General features: G+C 35.7%; 1 protein-coding gene across 1 annotated transcript in view; it reads right to left on the bottom strand.

The window, feature by feature from the left end:
* Nucleotides 1-13917: 13917 nt before the first annotated feature.
* The window catches only part of HDX (highly divergent homeobox), a 296641-nt gene continuing 292615 nt past the window's right edge, over nt 13918-17943 (bottom strand). Inside the window, exon 10 of the mRNA XM_056124159.1 lies at nt 13918-14980. Coding sequence (XP_055980134.1) covers nt 14855-14980 — 126 coding nt within the window. The 3' untranslated portion in view covers nt 13918-14854. The remainder of the gene's footprint in view (nt 14981-17943) is intronic.

Raw genomic sequence — 17943 nt, 5'->3', positions numbered from 1 at the left:
ATAAAAAAAAAATGGTGGTGGCAAAACTGTACAGCTACATGCAAAAAATGGGCTCGGACCTCTACCTAACACCATGTACAAAAGTCAGACCAAAACGGATTAAAGACCTCAACATGAGACCAGAATCCATAAGGTACATTGAAGACAAGTTTGGCAAAACACTCCACGACATTGAAGTTAACAGTATCTTCAAAGATGACATGCGCCTGGCCAAGCAAGTGAAAACAGAGATAAACAAATGGGATTATCTTAAACTAAGAAGCTTCTGCACCTCAAAAGAAACAGTGACCAAAATACAAGGACAGTCTACAGAATGGGAAAGTATATTTACCCAATACCCATCCGATAATGGGTTGATATCAAGGCACTGTTTGAACTCCACAAGAAGAAAACATCCAATCCCATCAAAAAATGCGGGTGGTGAAATGAAGAGAAACTTTCTCAAAGAAGAAATCCGAATGGCTAATAGGCACATGAGAAAATGCTCTGTATCACTAATCATCAGGGAGATGCAGATCAAACCAACAATGGGATATCATCTCACACCACAGAGACTGGCCCATACCCAAAAGAACCAAAGCAACCAGTGTTGGCAGGGATGTGGGGAGAAAGGGACTCTCCTTCACTGCTGGTGGTAATGCCGACTAGTTCAGCCCTTTTGGAAAACAGTATGGACGATTCTTAAAAAATTAGCAATTGAGCGCCCATTTGACCCAGTAATACCACTCCTGGGAATATATCCCAGTGAGGGAAAAAAGTATAGTTGAAATGGCATCTTCACTTGTATGTTCATTGCTGCACTGTTTACAATAATCAAAATCTGAAAAAAAACCCTGAGTGCCCAATAACAGATAACTGGTTAAAGAAAGTTGGGTACATCTATGCTATGGAATACTATGCAGCTGTCAGAAAACAGCTGTTTTATATGACAAAAAATCTGTCAAATATGAGATTTGCATGTAAGTGGATCAACATGGAAAGTATCATTTAAGTGAAATGTGTCAGAAAGAGAGGGACAGGCATTGAAAGATTGCACTCATCTGTGGAATATAAAGTAGCAGTATGGGGGACTAACACCCGGAGTAGTAGAGATAAGGAGCAGGAGGTCTCCATTGCTTGGAAACCGGCGTCACATGCTTTAGGAAAAGGCAGATAGAGAAAGGAACACCAAGTAATGGATGTTGGGAGAACCCATCTGGGTTGAAAGATGCGTGCCAAAAGTAGACTATAGACCCAAGATGATGGCCGTTCAATACCTCTATTGCAAACCACTACAGCCAAAAGGACAGAGAGACCAAAAAGGTATGCCCTGCCACAGAGTCAGGGCGGGGTGGAGGGGACGGGGTGTGGGTGGAGGGAGGGATACTGGGACCATTGATGGTGAAAAATGGGCACTGGTGGAATGATAGGTACTCGATCATTGTATGACTTAAACACAAGCATGAAGGTTTTGAAGCCTGAAACTGTACTTCACTGTGATTTACTAATTAAAAAAATAAAAAGAAAGTGTTTTTATAATCAATATGTCTTCTGGCCGCATTTATATTGTATGTTTTCTTTCTACTTAATGTGTTTTGCAAAAATATTTTATTTGGGAAATGAAAATAATCTGGTACTATGTAATGTGTTCATCTAAAATGACTGTGTAATATTTAAATATTTATTGCAATAAGTATAGAATAGTGAATACGACATTCATTGTCTTTCTAGTAGATCCTTATAATTTTCTAAATTTTATACCTGGACCGATTAATTTTTTCATAACAAAAAGGTAATTAAACAATATCTAGTTTTAAATATTTCTTAGTTATTCTTATAGTCTGGAGTATCATGTTATGAATTTTCAAACTCAATAATACCAATTGAATGTTGGACAATATCATTTACCTTCTTGAGAAATCACACAATGATAAATCACATCAAGGAGGATGGTTAGCAAGAAAGTAAAGTAACTTTTACTAATTACTGTAAAAACATAGCTATGCTATTATGACAAACTTTTGGATAACATAATTAATCTTTATAATGAACAGACATCTTTTTCCAAGTTAAAAACTGTCATATCAGTCTTTCACTGGCTACAACAAACTGAAGATATATCTTTGGGGAAAAGCAAGCAGGTATTAGTGTACCAAAAATTGTGTTGCATCTAAGTTAATGAAATTAAGATGCTAAAATATCAAAGAATATTTCTATACATAGTAATAGAAAGCCAGCTAAATACTGCCCCATAGTGAACACTTACAAATTGGTTGGTGTCATTACTAGCTACATCATCGTTTATATTTTGTCTGTGTTAAAGAGGATGGGAAGAGACTGTGTATTACTTTAGATAGAAATGCAATGAGTCCTTCTTAAAGTTTGAAGTAATTAAAATTTGCTTATATTATCTATACTAAACACTAGGTATTGGGATTTTTTATATTTTTTTGCTTTTTGGGTCACACCCGGCAATACACTGGGATTACTTCTGGCTCTGTGCTCAGGAATTACTCCTGGTGGTGCTTGGGGGACTAAATAGGATGCTGGGAATCGAACCCGGGTTGGCCGTGTGCAAGGCAAGTGCCCTAACCTCTATGCTATCATTTCAATACCGACCATAGCATTTTAAATAAATTTCTGAAAACCCAATTATTGATTCATAAAAAAACCAACTTTGTCTGAGAAAATTCAGTTGTAGTGAATAGGTAGATAGGTTTGGGAGTAGGGTGGCAATGGGTTCCCATGAAGTAATGAAAACAAGATGTGATTTAATGAAATTACTTTCTCACTAAACTAAAGGATCCCAAATGCACATGGTCTAAATCAATTTATGTACACAGACTCTTATACCCATAATAATCCAATTGGCACCAGCATTTGCCCTGGATGATTTTGGACCCACAGGAGAAAGGCGATTTCAGCACTGAAAAAAGGTTATGATGAGAACATGTAAGAAGACTATCAAGATTACATAGCTCTTACTCTATGAAAATACCCTGTTTGAGGGCCACACCAAGTGGTTTTTCAGAGATTATTCCTTGTTCTGTGCTCAGGAATAACTCCTGGGATGCTTTATGGGACAATACAGAGTGTCAGATTTTGATACCAGGGTTTTAACCCAGTTTAGCTGTGTGCAAGGAACCACACCACTCACTGTTTTTTAATCTCTTGATCCCTACATTGGTTAGCTATTATATATAAGAAAACTACAGATGGAGACAATTTGAAGAGTATACACATATAATGCAATCTCAAAAGCCATTCAGGATTCTCTCCCCCTTGGAGAGGCCGACATTCCCTTTATTATTTTTTTGCTTCTTTATAGACTCTAAATCAAATGACTATACTTTATTATAAATATCATGCTGAAAATGTTTTATGTTAGGGAAGATGATGTTCCTAGAAAAAAATGGGTAGACATTGGGATTTATTTTTGGTTCCTTTAGAGAACAATTCCTCACTTCAGCCTGAGTTCAATGACACTCCAACAAATCAAGTGGAAGGGATTACTCTTCCTGCAAGGTAGAACACAGGTATGACACACATACATTTGAAGACAGCCACATAAGGCTGGCATAAGGTCTGTACCATGGATTTATCCAAGAAGATTTTAATCAATTCAAAATTTCTCAGACAATTGCTTAGATGACAAAGGTGTGTAGAGTAGGAAGCAAAAAATACCTCCTTTTGGGGCTGCCAATCCTGTCTACCTACTAAACATAAATCACCTGCAACAGTAGTAAGGGTAGTCTATTCTAGTCTATGATGAGATAACTAAAATTTCAAGGGAGAGTGTGAGTGTTTTAGGCTTTTAAAGATGGCTAATCAATGCGATAGCACAGCGGGTAGGGCGTTTGCCTTGCACGCAGCCAACATGGCCGACCCGAGTTCGATTCCTCCGCCCCTCTCAGAGAGCCCGGCAAGCTACCGAGAGTATTCGATATGCCAGACACAGTAACAACAAAGTCTCCAATGGAGACGTTACTGGGCCCGCTCGAGCAATCAATGAAATGATCTCCTCCTGTTATCAAAGAAAATACATACCAAAGTAGGAATTAATATACACAAACACAATATAAACTCTTGATCAACAGAAATTATATACTAAATCACAAAACGATAGCATCCAAACATATTTGAGACAGGGAGATTCAAATTAAAAGAGAAAAGTAGATTAAACAAGTTGGAATTGGGAAGAATTTCTTAAGGCACAGAAATTTATTTTAAAAATCAGTTGAAGGACTGGAGTGATAGCACAGCGGGTAGGGCATTTGCCTTGCACGCGGCCAGACCCGGATTCGATTCCCGGTATTCCATAAGGTACCCCGAGCATGGCCAGGAGTAATTCCTGAGTGCGTGAACCAGGAGTAACCCCTGTGCATCTCTGGGTGTGACCCAAAAAGAAAAAAAGAAGAAAAAAACAACAACGAACAAACAAACAAACAAAAAAGCAATTGAGACATACTGCTGAAAACTTGACATCCCAACCCTATAATCCAGAATTTACAACACTGTGATGTGAAGCAAGAGTTTATTTGGTATAAACAGGGGTCAGCCTTTCTCTTATTAAAGTATGTTAATTGTTTTAGGCATCAAGAAGTAGTGAGGGAAACTGGGGCCCACTCACTCTGATAATCAATTAACTGGATGGAACGTAAAATGCAAAGACTTGATGATACAGTGCTGCTCAGATTCTAGGGGATACCAGTACCAGGACCACTCCAGTAGTTCTGGGTGGAACAATCCAAGTCAAATCATTATACATGAAATTCATGTGTCCTTGACCTTGAGTTTTCTCCCTGGCTTTTGAGAATCTCTAAAACTTGTGGAAGGCATGCTGGAGAATTCTACATTGTATCTCACTACTATAGTATTAGATGCTAACAGTAAATACATGAGAAAATATTCCTTCACATACAGCAAATAACTGATAGCAAATAGTCTAGGAAACTATTATAAAGTGTGATTTGTCAGCAGACAAAAAGAATGGCCTCTGTCAGTCCAAATCTTTCTTGTAGAACATTGCACCACATGATGCAGAATGGATCCTCTCTGCTTCCAGTGAATAACCATGGGTTACTAGTGCATTATATATTTCCTTGTCATTCTAGAATCATATCAAATATAGTACCTCTAAGTCCAGGACTGCAGTATATTAACAAGTGGGACTGAAGGCCCATTCCTTTTTTGGATTGGCACACCCAATTCTGTTCAGGACTTACTCTGGACCTGTGTTCAGGAATCACTACTGCTGAAGTTTGGGGGACCATATGGGATGCCATATGGTTTGGCTGTATGCAAGGCAAATGCCCTACCTGCTGTACCTGCTCCTGCTTCCCACTCTACTTTTAATCTCATTGTAGTCCGCAGTTCCCCTCCTGCCACCCTCCTCCCAGCCTGTCTGTATGGCAGGCACTTTCCTTCTTTCTCTCTGTCTCTGTATCCATTTCACCTTTCTGTCTTTGTCTCTCTCCTTTGGGGAAATACAGTTTGTAATACAGTTACTGAAAAGTTATCATGTTTGTTCCATTACCTATTTTCAGCATACAGATAGAGGGATGGGTCTTGGAACACCATATGGCTGAAACTCAACCATAATAGGATTTGTAAGTCCATATCTTATGATTACTCAAAAATAAAAATAAATAAGTAAATAAAACTAAAAACAAAAGAATCCTGTGGTTAGAGAGATCATAACGATGGTAAAGTAGTTGCCTTGCAAGTGCTCAACCTGTCTTCAATTCATGGTACCACATATTGTCCCCTGAATACTGGTAGAAGGCAGAATCCTTAAGCACTGCTTTTTTAAATTAAGTAAATAACAATGAACAAAAATTCTATGACAAATAAAAAAAGTAAACTCATTGTAATACAGTATCTCTAGGCATCACTAGGTGTGTATAACAGTTTTAAGTTGGTGGCTGCTGAACACTCATGGGCTTGAACCAATGGTCACTACACAGGTCCTCTCAAACTTGGAAAACAATACTGGGAATCGGGCTCTGAGAGATAGGGCAAGCATTTGTCTTGCACATGGGTGACCTACGTTCAATTCCTGCCACCTCGTATTGTTCCCTGAGTACAACTAGGAGTTGATCCTTGAATCCAGAGCCAGAAGTTAGCCCTAAGCACCACCGAGTTTGACTCAAAAGAAAAAAAAGTACTGGGAATAATCATCTTTTAATATGGCCTAGATTAGAAAGAATACACTTGATTATAATAGGCTTGAAATATATGAGTACAGCATCATAAAGTGAGTATATGAGTATTGGTTTCTAAAGAAAGTCCCTTATTAATTTAGGAAAAATATAGCTCTATTCCTATAAATGTTCTCCAGAAAATTATTACTATCAGTTCACATGATATACCCAATATGAGACCTTTCAACCACCAAATAATTTTAGGTTTTATAAATTTACTATTATAGGTTTAAGAGTTAACTGTTAAGGAGAAGTAGCTTATAACTTGCAGCCTGAGCAGAGATTTAATATTGTAAAGGTAAATAAATATTTGTTTTAAACTCTTGAGTAATATGTTTTGCAACTGTTTTGAAGTAGTTGCTTGATAATTCTCTATGATAAGTTAATTTTTATCAATAGAGATTTATACCTAATATAAATTAAAAATCCCCATTAGGTAAATGTAAGATAACATTGGTTTGCCTTTCCTCCCTGGCTGCCAAGAGCAATTGTCCCCCCCCCCCCCACCAACCTGTCAATTACCTTTGTCTCCTGATCAGAATCTGACTTGTAAATATTGTCTTTCTCTTCAGCTTAATGTCCTTTGTGTGGTTAGTTATTTCAGAGCAATTGCTTTTTGTATGGATACAGGAAGGCAGTTAATAAAATAAGCCCGTGGCTTGGGAGTTGGGGTTGATTGACTCCAGATGATATTACCTGCTGGACACCTGCTCTCTTGACTTAAGCCTCAGTTGCCCTTATTTCCTACATATCCAAAAGCAGAGTTCCGATGAGGGGCTGGATGGACCCAGAGCAACCAGTGAGCTATGAACTACCCAGGTATCGAAATGGGCCTGGCCAAAGTGCCCTAATGCTTAACTATAAGTTAAGAGCGTGGTCATGGACAGATTCTGTCATGATCCAAAATTAATAACTAGTTTTGGACCCTGATGGGCTTAGGAATGATTGATCCAGCCTGAGCACTGTAGTCTGAGTCTGTGCTAAGATGTCCCCAGGAAAGTCACCCTACAAGTCTACAAGTGCCCATTCGTATGTCCATAGAGAATGGTAAATATTAGGTAAAAGAATTAAAGATGCTAATTAAGTTGCAGCTCTAAGGAGAGGAGAAAAACATCTTAAGGGCTGTTTCGCCCTCATGGGCTGCAGGTGTTCAGGAAGTCTGGAAAAACTTTATGATCACTCTTCCAGTGGGGAGGCATGGTTGGAAAGGCGTGGTCAGAGGATAAAAAGAGTGGTTGCGGTAGAAGGGATTGATTGTTGGATTTTGAATGGTTTGATGGATTGATTGTTGAATTAATGATTGGATGGATGGATGGAATGAAGGAGAGGTTATTGAGCAGAGCGAGAGAGAAATAGAGGAGACAGATGCAGCAGGAAGAAAGAATTGTGTGGTTAGAGAGAGATCGACACAGAGACAGAGAGAGAGTTGGAGACAGCTGGGAGATATGAGACATTGAATAAGAGGCAAGGAATCAGCAACCAGCTTGGCCCTCATTCTTCAACCGTCCGTCCAAGGAAACAGCCTTCCCAGGTGGAGAAGCGGCTTGAGAGCACCGAAGGCAGGCAGCAAGAGAGAGCCACCCAGAGAGTCCATGAACATCCTTCCATGTGTAATCCCTGCACATGTGAGGGGCTTACAAATCCCTGTAGTTGGTGATTACACAGCCCATGAGAGTGTGGGATATTTTTACAGGTCCAAATGTAAAATAATTTAGAGACAAATGTTGCATAAGAAACTTCTCTTGATATTTATTATTCCAATGATGAGCATTGGATATTTTTCCATTTCTTAGGGTCTTCATCTCTTAAGATATTTAAAGTCTTCATAGTATAGCATAGTGTAGAGTTCCCACCTCTTTTGTTAAATTGATTCTAGATACTTGATGGCTTTGGTCATTATTTGAATAGGATAGACTCTTGACCTCCTTTTTCTCTGAGTCATCATTTGTACATAAGAATGCAAGTAATTTTACTTTTTTGTTTTGTTTTTGGGTCACACCAAGTGATGCTTAGGGTCTAACATGGATCTGTACTCAGGTATCACTTCTGGTGGTGCTCAGGGGACCGTATGGCGTGATAGGGATTGAGTCTAGGTTGGACATGTGCAAGGTAAGCATCCTACCCTCTGTAATATTGCTCTCCTCAGCAACTTATTTTTGTGTATTAACTTTGTAGCTGACCACTTTGATATATATTTATTTATTGTTTCTAGGAACTATACTGTGAACCCTTCAGGGTCTTCTATATATATTACCATGGCATTTGCAAATAGCGATAATTTTACTTCTTTTCCAATTTGTATTCCAGTGGTTTCTGTTTCTTTTCTAATTGCTATTTCTAGGACTTGTGATATATTATTTAGTAAAAGTGGGGATAGTTGGACATTCACCTCCTTTACCTAATAACAGTTGGAATGGTTTGACATTTTATCCAATAAGAATAGTACTGATGCTTAAAAGGAAGGAGATGGAGAGAGAGGGAAGGAGAAGAAGAAGAAGAAGAAGAAGAAGAAGAAGAAGAAGAAGAAGAAGAAGAAGAAGAAGAAGAAGAAGAAGAAGAAGAAGAAGGAGGAGGAGGAGGAGGAGGAGGAGGAGGAGGAGGAGGAGGAGGAGGAGGAGGAGGAGGAGGAGGAAGAGGAGGAGGAGGAGGAAGAGAAAGAAAGAAAGAAAGAAAGAAAGAAAGAAAGAAAGAAAGAAAGAAAGAAAAAGAAAGAAAAGAAGAAAGAGAACTTAGCAGTTCCTATTGAGAGCTAGCTCAGTAAGTGGAGTGCATAATTTTTCATTCAAAAGGGCATGATTCAATTTTCTGCATTGTATGATACCCTGAGAACCATTTTGAGTAACTCCTAAGCACAAAGCGTGGAACAGCCACTGAGCACTTCCACTGTGACTCAAAAATAGAAGCTAGATGATAAAATGGTCACTTAAAAAGCTGTGGGAAAAATGCCATTCTTCAAGAGTAAAATGACAACATACAGATAAAAATGGTAGAAAATATTTTTCCATCAGCATTTGACAAACGGTTAATAGTTAACCTATATAAAGCACTGGTGAAATTTAACAAAACCAACCAAACCTATCAAAAAGTGGAGAGAAGAGATGAAGAGAAACTTCCTCAAATAAGTCAAATAAGTCACACAATGGTAAGAAAAACACTATTTCACTAATCATCTTAAAATATAAGTTAGAAAACTATGAGAAAAAGGGGATCAGAAAGATAGTATAATGTATAGGAGCTTGTCTTGCATGTGACCCACCCAGATTCAATTCCCAGCAACCCTTATGGTCTTCAAGACTTGCCAGGAGTGATCCCTGCACAGATAGTCAGGAGCAATCCCTTAGCAACACTGGCTGTGGCCCAAACTCAAAAAGACAAAAACAAAACAAAACTATGAGATATCACCTCACATCACTGAGAATGGAATGATTAAAAAAGAATGGAAACAAGCAGTACTGTCATGGATTGGGGATAAAAGAAAACCTTCTACACTGCTGGTGGGAATGTTGACTGTTTCAAACATTTTGTAAAATAATTTGGACACTTCTCAAAAAGCTAAAAATTATACTTACATATGACCAGGTTGCTCATTTTGGGGCATCTGTTCCAAGGGCCCAAGAACTCTATTTAGAAAAGACAGTTTTACTCCTCTGTTTATTGCAACTTATGCAAACTGCAAACAACCCAATTGTCTGAGAACAGATGATTGGATAAAGAAGCTGGTATCTATACACACCGGAATGCTACTTGGCCATAACAGAAGCCAACAGCATGCAATTTGCTATTATGTGTATGAAAGTGGAGGGTTTAATACTGAGTAAAGTCAGCAATGAGAGAGAGACATACATGGTACTTAAAGATACACAGTGAGGCAGCAAAAAAGATTAAAGGGCAACGTAAAGGCAGAACTGACATACACAATTGAATTGGAGGACAGGTGAGAGGGAGGGAGAGGAGAGGTACTCTGGTAGTGGATGTGGTGTCGGAACAATGTCTATGAAAAACCTTTATTTATAGTATTGTAAGCCAAAAAATAGGACTTAAATAGATACGAAATGATCTGTCTCCTATGAGGGATATAAAGTGCAGTAAGGGAATAAGAAGTCACCCAAAACGACAGAACCTAAGAAGTGATCTATGAAATGGAGATTACCATGTTGTTGGGACCTGAAGGGTAGAGAAGAGGGTGTGAAGATGGAAGGGGAATCTGAATGGGGAGGGTCCAGGAACAATGCTTGAGGGAAAGATCCTGTTGGGGGTGCACTGCCGGAATTTTGTGTGCAAATAACTCTACATGGATAGTATTGTCAAAGTGTTTTTTTCTTTTTTTTTGGGGGGGTCACACCTGGCTGTGCACAGGGCTTGCTCCTGGCTCTACACTCAGGAATTACTCCTGGCGATGCTCAGGGGACCATATGAGATGCTGGGAATTGAACCCGGGTTGGCCGCGTGCAAGGCAAACGCCCAACCCACTGTGCTATTGCTCCAGCCCCGTCAAAGTGTTTTTGACAGTATTTACAGAGTGACTTACATAACTAAATAAAATAACATTTTTTGTTTATACTTATTTATACCATGATAATTTACTTATGGGTTTATCATTTAATTATGCTATTGTTGAAAAATATATTGTCCATTTCAGAATAGTCACTGAATTTCATTGTTAGAGTATTAAAATAATCAATTAAAGTTATTTTTACCTTGCATAAAAATAAAATTTCCACTTGAGTAGAAATGTTCTTGCTTCTATCATATCTTATATAATATTATCCTATACATTATTTCGTCTTTTTTATCATGGCCTTATTTAAGAGAGGAAAACACTTAGAAGGGGACCAATGCTAACAGCACAAAGACTTAGAAAAACAAACATTAAAATTAAGGAATAGATGTCTATTAATTGGAAATAATTTATTGTCTCTATAAAAGCTTAAATAAAAACCCTATAAAAGTACACATTACAGTCTGATGTGGTTTTAGGATGATAGCATGTTTCAGAGGTAGTACCAGTAAAATGGGATACAAAATTGCTAAGAGGAATAATTCAATAAATTAATGCAAAATAAAATTTCAGTGTGCAGCAACATATAGTCAGTGTACATTTAATGGAAATAATAAGTATATTTTCATGAAAAATAACACTGTTCTCTTTTTTCCCTTAACAAATTTAATAAAGATGTATTTGAGAAATGGTGCTTACTGTATGTTCACAAGTTAGTATACCCTCCCTTATAACATTATAGAAAATTTCTGGCTAAGATTGCTGCTATATAGCACTATATAGTGCTGTCTGCTTAGGATAATACCAATTTTAAAAACAAACACATTTATTCATTTGTTAGACACAGTGGTACTGATAACTCCCTTAAAATGATAATTGTGAGAATTTTCCATTTAAAAATTTGAATAAAAATCTCATTCACACAATATTTCTAGTATACAATTACAGCATTTTTTAGAAAATACAGGACTAAATTTTCAGAATTTCTCTTTAAGGTGATCACAAGTTGTGAGCCTAAGATGAGGAAACTTTCTTGGAAATGGGTTGAAGTTTTCTCCTATGCCTCAAAAATAAATAAATCATGGAGTCTAGGATACTTCTTAGTATCACTTCTGTTTTCTCTTACAAAGTTACAGACTGCTAACTATAAATGTGACTTAAAATTGATGTAGCCGTCATTGTACAGTTAATTACTTGGACATCTTTTGAGGTCTTGTTAATATACAGTTTACAGGCTATGTAGAGATGCAGATTTTTCTTCTCCAAAAACAACATTTATATGACATGATTGAAATAGCAGTACAAAAGAATGCTGTTTATAACACTATAACAAAATATCCCCAGGTTCCAAAGAGGCCAGTTATCTTTGAAAATTTGCTTTGCATTTACAGACATTTCTGTTCCGCAGTGTAACTGCAGTTCACATTCTCTTGTGACAAACATTATTTTGGCAATATGACAACTCTGCTTTTTTTAAAGCATTTTTGGAAGGTAGGGGCTCTTAAATACTTTAGAAACTGTGAACAGCAAGCAAAAACCTGAAATCAGGCATAAAAACACAGTTAAAAAGAAAATAAAGGTTTTTTTTTAAATATTTCTGTCTGTCTTTGTGAGAGATGCTTCAGATAGAAGAGTTTTTTCAATATTGTGTGTAAAATCTTCAAATAAAACTACCTGTTTTTCTCTCTCGAGTCATGAAGATGCTCATAAAAACAGTAAGTACTGGTAGAAATTTTCCTACAATAAAATGCCCTAAGGCCAGTTCCAATCCATATGTGAAAAAATACTTCCTTCATTATAAACTTTTAATACATGACTTTGGAATACTTTTAGAAATATGAAGTATGTGATTTAATTTTGCCAGTTATTTTTTTCAGGATATAGTTATTTTCTTTGGTTCCTGCTACAGAACAACCACATTTCATTTTGTAAGTGTATTAAATCCAATGATACCAAAAGAGATACTTCCAGTACTAAAACACAAAATACCTAGACAAAGTGATTAATTATATTATTTTCACTTTTAGTGTCTATCAGAGACTAATATTCATTCTGGGAATCACACCTAGCCGACTCCTTAAATCTGGTAAAATTTTCTACATAAATCATCTAAGTAAAACATTGGACATTGAAAAAAATAGCTTGTCATGAAGTTTATGGCTTGCTAATGAGTAGAAAGTCTATAGCCTTATAGCAACAGCATATTTGTGGAGTAAATATTGGGGGGATATACAATTAATGGAGTTGAAAGATATAGGAGAGAATCATTTATTCATAAAAGAAACAAAATTTCAATTTTGATACCCGGCACCACAGGTCCCCCAGGAGTGAACCCTGAGTACATCTGAGTGTGGACCAAATGTATCCCTACTAGAAACAAATAAAAGATTTAAATTAAGACAGAAGCCAATAAAATTTGAATACATAGTTTCAACAACATAGGAGACTTGAAGGCTTATCATGTATGTAATTTTAAGAAAAAAATTCTGTGTTTGTTGTATATAGCATAGACAGTTTGTGTTTTTGGGGAGATGATAGCTCTGAAAAATTATACCTAATATCCAAGGTTCATTACTCGGCACTATTTTCTCTGAATGGAATTTGACTTGTCAGTAAGGAGTATTAAACATCATTTGAAAAGAACCATATGATTCTCAGCTAGAAGAAAGCATACTTAAACGCTTAAATATTTCTACTAACAAAAGAACCATAACAGTAGTATGTCAGCAATATCAAATTGAATAACTGACACATTAATTAATCATATCTAGTATTATAAGAGGAGAGATATTAAAATTGTGAATTTTTTGCATTCAAAAGTTGATATCTGTGACTTTCAAGATGAAAATTGTTTTTACTTACCAACAACAAAAATATCTGACATAGAAACTAGATGGGCAAAAACATCATCATTTGCTTCATTAATTTTTCAGGTATTGATAGTAACTTAAACTTCTTAAACAATTTCACATTGCTAAGTCACAATGTATGACAATGTGAACTCAGGAAGTAATTGGAACTTTCCTTTCTATGTATGAGTCCAGGTAATGACATGTGCCCTGGAAGAGAAGGTCTATAAGGAAATTTTTACAGTGCACTGTATCTGGTACAGTAATAGAAAAACTGAGGGATATGCTTATTTTAAGAATGTACTCAAAGGATTGTATAAAATCTTTGAATTGAAATTGAAAAAATTTTAAATATATTACCCAAGGTTGGTAGTTTTCTATAAGTCTCACATGAAAATGAGGCAAATTTTGGGGGTAAATTAGAATGACTAAATTAAAAGATCTCAGTGGTTTGCCTTGACTTGTTGTTTCTTAAATAGGAATTGAAAAATATTATGAAGATAGAGATAAACTCATGATATTTGATTATTTATCTAATTTACTCATATAAATTTACTATCAGTAAATGTCATTTGCAGCAATGAAGACTTTCCATTAGACTAATCTTTTACATTTTGTTGTTGTACATTTCAGGTTTTTATTTCATGTCTGTGAATTACTTTTTTCATTGTGTTTTCTTCTCACTCCAAATATTTGGATAAGATAAAGAAGACAATAAAAATTACAATTACAGTGTAATAATCATTTCAAGTTTCAGTAACCAAGTTAAATAATTTTTTTAGTTTCATATAATTTGAAAAATAGCCTCTAGATCATCTAGGTTGTCATTTTTTAAAGTTTTGTTTTGAATTTTAAGTTAACTTTCCTGAGTATATGTTGATAATATGAAAAGGAGAGAGGAGGAAAGAAGATGTAATGGCTACCAAAACAATCAAGATCAATAACTTATTAAACAATGTTGAAATATTTTTATTTTTGTGTTGCTGGTCAAAATTTTTGCTAAAACTAAGATTCTTATATAAAACCAAAACAAAAATCTTTAGAAATTAGACATGCATTTCATAGATAAATGGCTCAAAATTAAGTTCATTTTGACAGTGTTACATCAGCTTAGCAAAACTCTCAAACAAAGATTTTATATATCTCAAATACATTTTTTTTGCTCTGTAGCCATTATATCTTGTCCATCATTTACACATTTCTTGTTTTGACAATACATTTGTTTTTCAACTGGAGAATTTTAGGGCAACAGAATTCAGTTATCTTGAGATGCATGTCTGTTAGGCAAGCAATAGACTTTACACATATCACCCTCACCCCTCAAGTCACAAGCTGCCTGAGGCATTTTTCTCTGATAAAGAAGACACAGTGAATGAGGTATCATCAGGCTCCAGTGAAGCATGATCGAAATCCAACTCTTCTAATTCAGGAGGTAAATCTGATAGCAGTGCCTGAGTCAGAAAAAAAAATCATTTTTGGATTATTATACTAAGATTTATTTAATTTTATGTTAATAGTCATGAAAATTTCATATTGGTTTCTTCTTATAAATTAAATAAAAATTCTCTATTAGGATATCAAACAGTATCTTACCTTAAAGAAATATTCTTCATACGCTATTATGTAATTGGTTACTAGATGTTGATATATAAATTGTACAGGATAGTTAGAAGTGAAATAAATCATTATTTTAAATAAATGTTTTTAGTGTTCAATGCAAATAATTTTCATACTAATTTTGAGGATGCAATAATCATTGATAAACATTGATAAGTGCTTTAAGATTAAATTATCTATTAAAATTGTCCTGTATGTTTATGCTCTCCTTTGGAGAAAGACAATCTAAAATTATTTTATTAGGAAAGTATTTCACCTATTTTACCTTAACAACTTTAAAAGGCAAACTATTTTTACGTAAGTTATATCCATATATAGAGATGCCTAAGATCTGCCAGAGGAGTTTAACCAGTTTAATCTAGTTATGTAATCATGTATCTAAAAGGATGTTCATTTATATTAATTAAGATAAGCTATGGTCCATGAACTAAGCTTTGTTATGTTGTAATACTTTCATTAGTAGTTGCAGAATATTTGTCTATACAGGAGATGTAAATGATTAATCAGTTTTAGATCAATTGATCTTTAATAAAAAAACAAAAACTATGAAGCGGAGCAAGTAAAGCCTATTCAACAAGTGAGTTTAGAAAAACTTGTCACTTATATGCAAAAAATAAACTCAGACCTTTTTCTAAAGCCATTAACAAAAGTTGAATCAAAATAGATTAACAACCTTGATTAATTAAAATTTATGTGGATCGATGCCAAGTTGACCACAAGAAATAATTAAAGTACTAATGTATTACTATAATATTAAAACTAATATAATTTTTGGGCAAATTTAGAATCATTTGTAACATTTACTTAGGGTGCAGGGGTAAACAATAGTCAAAGGAAAATTAACAAATTAAGTCAGCCATCACCCAATAAAGAAACAGAAAGATAGGGTGATTGGACAACATATAAAATAAGGTCTTAAAATGAAAGTATTATCCTATCTCTCAAATGTGAAATCTATAAATATATAAATATTGCACTATTTACTTTTGCTGTAACTGAGACTATTTGTAAGTTACCTAAAGGCCTTACATAATTTCTAAGGTTCTAGATTGCATTAATAAGTAGACAGTTTCTTCTTGGCTGTGGATTACTGATAAATCTAAGTGAAACAAAGTAATTGCTGGCATTGACAATAATAGTCTATAATAAATAAATCACTAGATATAGTTCAGTTTGCAATTCGAAGAAGACAAATTAAAAACCCAATGTTTCAGCTCAGATAGAGAAGGGCACACCAAGTAAAGGGTGTCTGGAGGATTCACTTGGGATGTGAGATGCGTGCTGAAAGTACACTATAGACCAAACACTACGGACATTCAATACCTCTATTGCAAATCACAACACCCTAAAGGAAAGAGAGAGCACAAGGGAATGCCCTGCCACAGAGGGAGGGTGCGGTGGATGTGGTGGGTGGGTGGTAGGGCTACTGGAATCATTGGTGGTGCAGAATAGGCACTGGTGGAGGGATGGGTACTCCATCATTGTATAACTGAAACCCAAGCACGAAAGTTTGTAAGTCTACAACTGTACTTCATGGTGTTTCACTAAAAATAAAATAAAATAAAATTTAAAAAAAAGCCAAAGTTCTCCAATTAACAGAGACTAAAAATGTGCTTAGAGTCTTGGAAAATGAAGTAAATAATAATCTATGAAATTATAGATTCTAATGAAGAAATCTTTGAATCAGAAAGGAACTATTATCTATGTATTTATCTTAGCGTTACATGCATTTGAATGACTAAAATGATTTTAACACTAAATAGAAAAACTTTAATATCTGATCTAAACACTACTGGTGCTTGAAGGTAATTTATGATATATTTTTTCAGTATCCTACTGATTTGTACCGTTGTTACACTAATCAAATCTTTGGATTTTTTCATTTACTATAAACACCTTTCTCATTGAAACCAAAGGAATTATAATTAACTTTTTACTACAGGTTTTTTCTATTACTTTATCGCCATACTTGTGTCACACTTCCCAAGAGATTAAAAACAATTGCAGGGCCTGGAAAGATAGTACAGTGAGTTGAATGTTTGCCTTGTACACAGCCAAACTGGGTTTGGTCCCTCGCACCACATATGGTCCCCTGAATCCTGCCAGGGGTGATTCTTGAGCGCAGAACCAAGAGCACCACTAGTTGTGGCTTCAAAACAAAACAAAATAAAATAAAAACCTCTAAAATATATCCTCAATCTGTCTGTAAGACTTATTCTAGGCTCGGCAGCACAAGCTGGGGGAAAAGGCAGCTCAGATAGAGAAGGGAATACAAAGTAAAGGATGTTTGGAGGATTTGCTCAGGATGCGAGATGCATGCTGAAAGTAGACTATAAACTGAACATGATGGCCACTCAATAACTCTATTGCAAACTACAACACCCTAAAGGAAAGAGTGAGCAAAAGGGAATGTCCTGCCACAGAGGCGGGGTGGGGTGGGAGGATGGGTTATGGGGGAGGGCTACTGGGATCATTGGTAGTGGAGAATGGGCACTGGTGGAGGGATGGGTACTCCATCATTGTATAACTGAAACCCAAGCACGAAAGTTTGTAAGTCTACAACTGTACCTCATGGTGTTTCACTAAAAAAAATAAAAATAAACAATAAGAAAAGACTTATTCTAGGCTCTAGAATGAGAATGCCAAGTTTCTTAATGATAATTATTCATATCTATTTGCAAAGCAGAGAAATTAAAAACCAATAAAATAACTGACCTCACAAAGGCCGCATAATGAATTATTAGGCGAGGAAAGACCAAATCAAATGACTTAGTATAATTGTGACAATACAATTTAT

Source organism: Sorex fumeus, unplaced genomic scaffold, assembly GCF_029834395.1.
Source record: "Sorex fumeus unplaced genomic scaffold, SorFum_2.1 ptg000050l, whole genome shotgun sequence".
Taxonomy (NCBI): Eukaryota; Metazoa; Chordata; class Mammalia; order Eulipotyphla; family Soricidae; genus Sorex; species Sorex fumeus.
The sequence above is the reverse complement of the archived record's forward strand: the minus strand, read 5'-3'. Positions and strand labels throughout refer to the sequence as shown.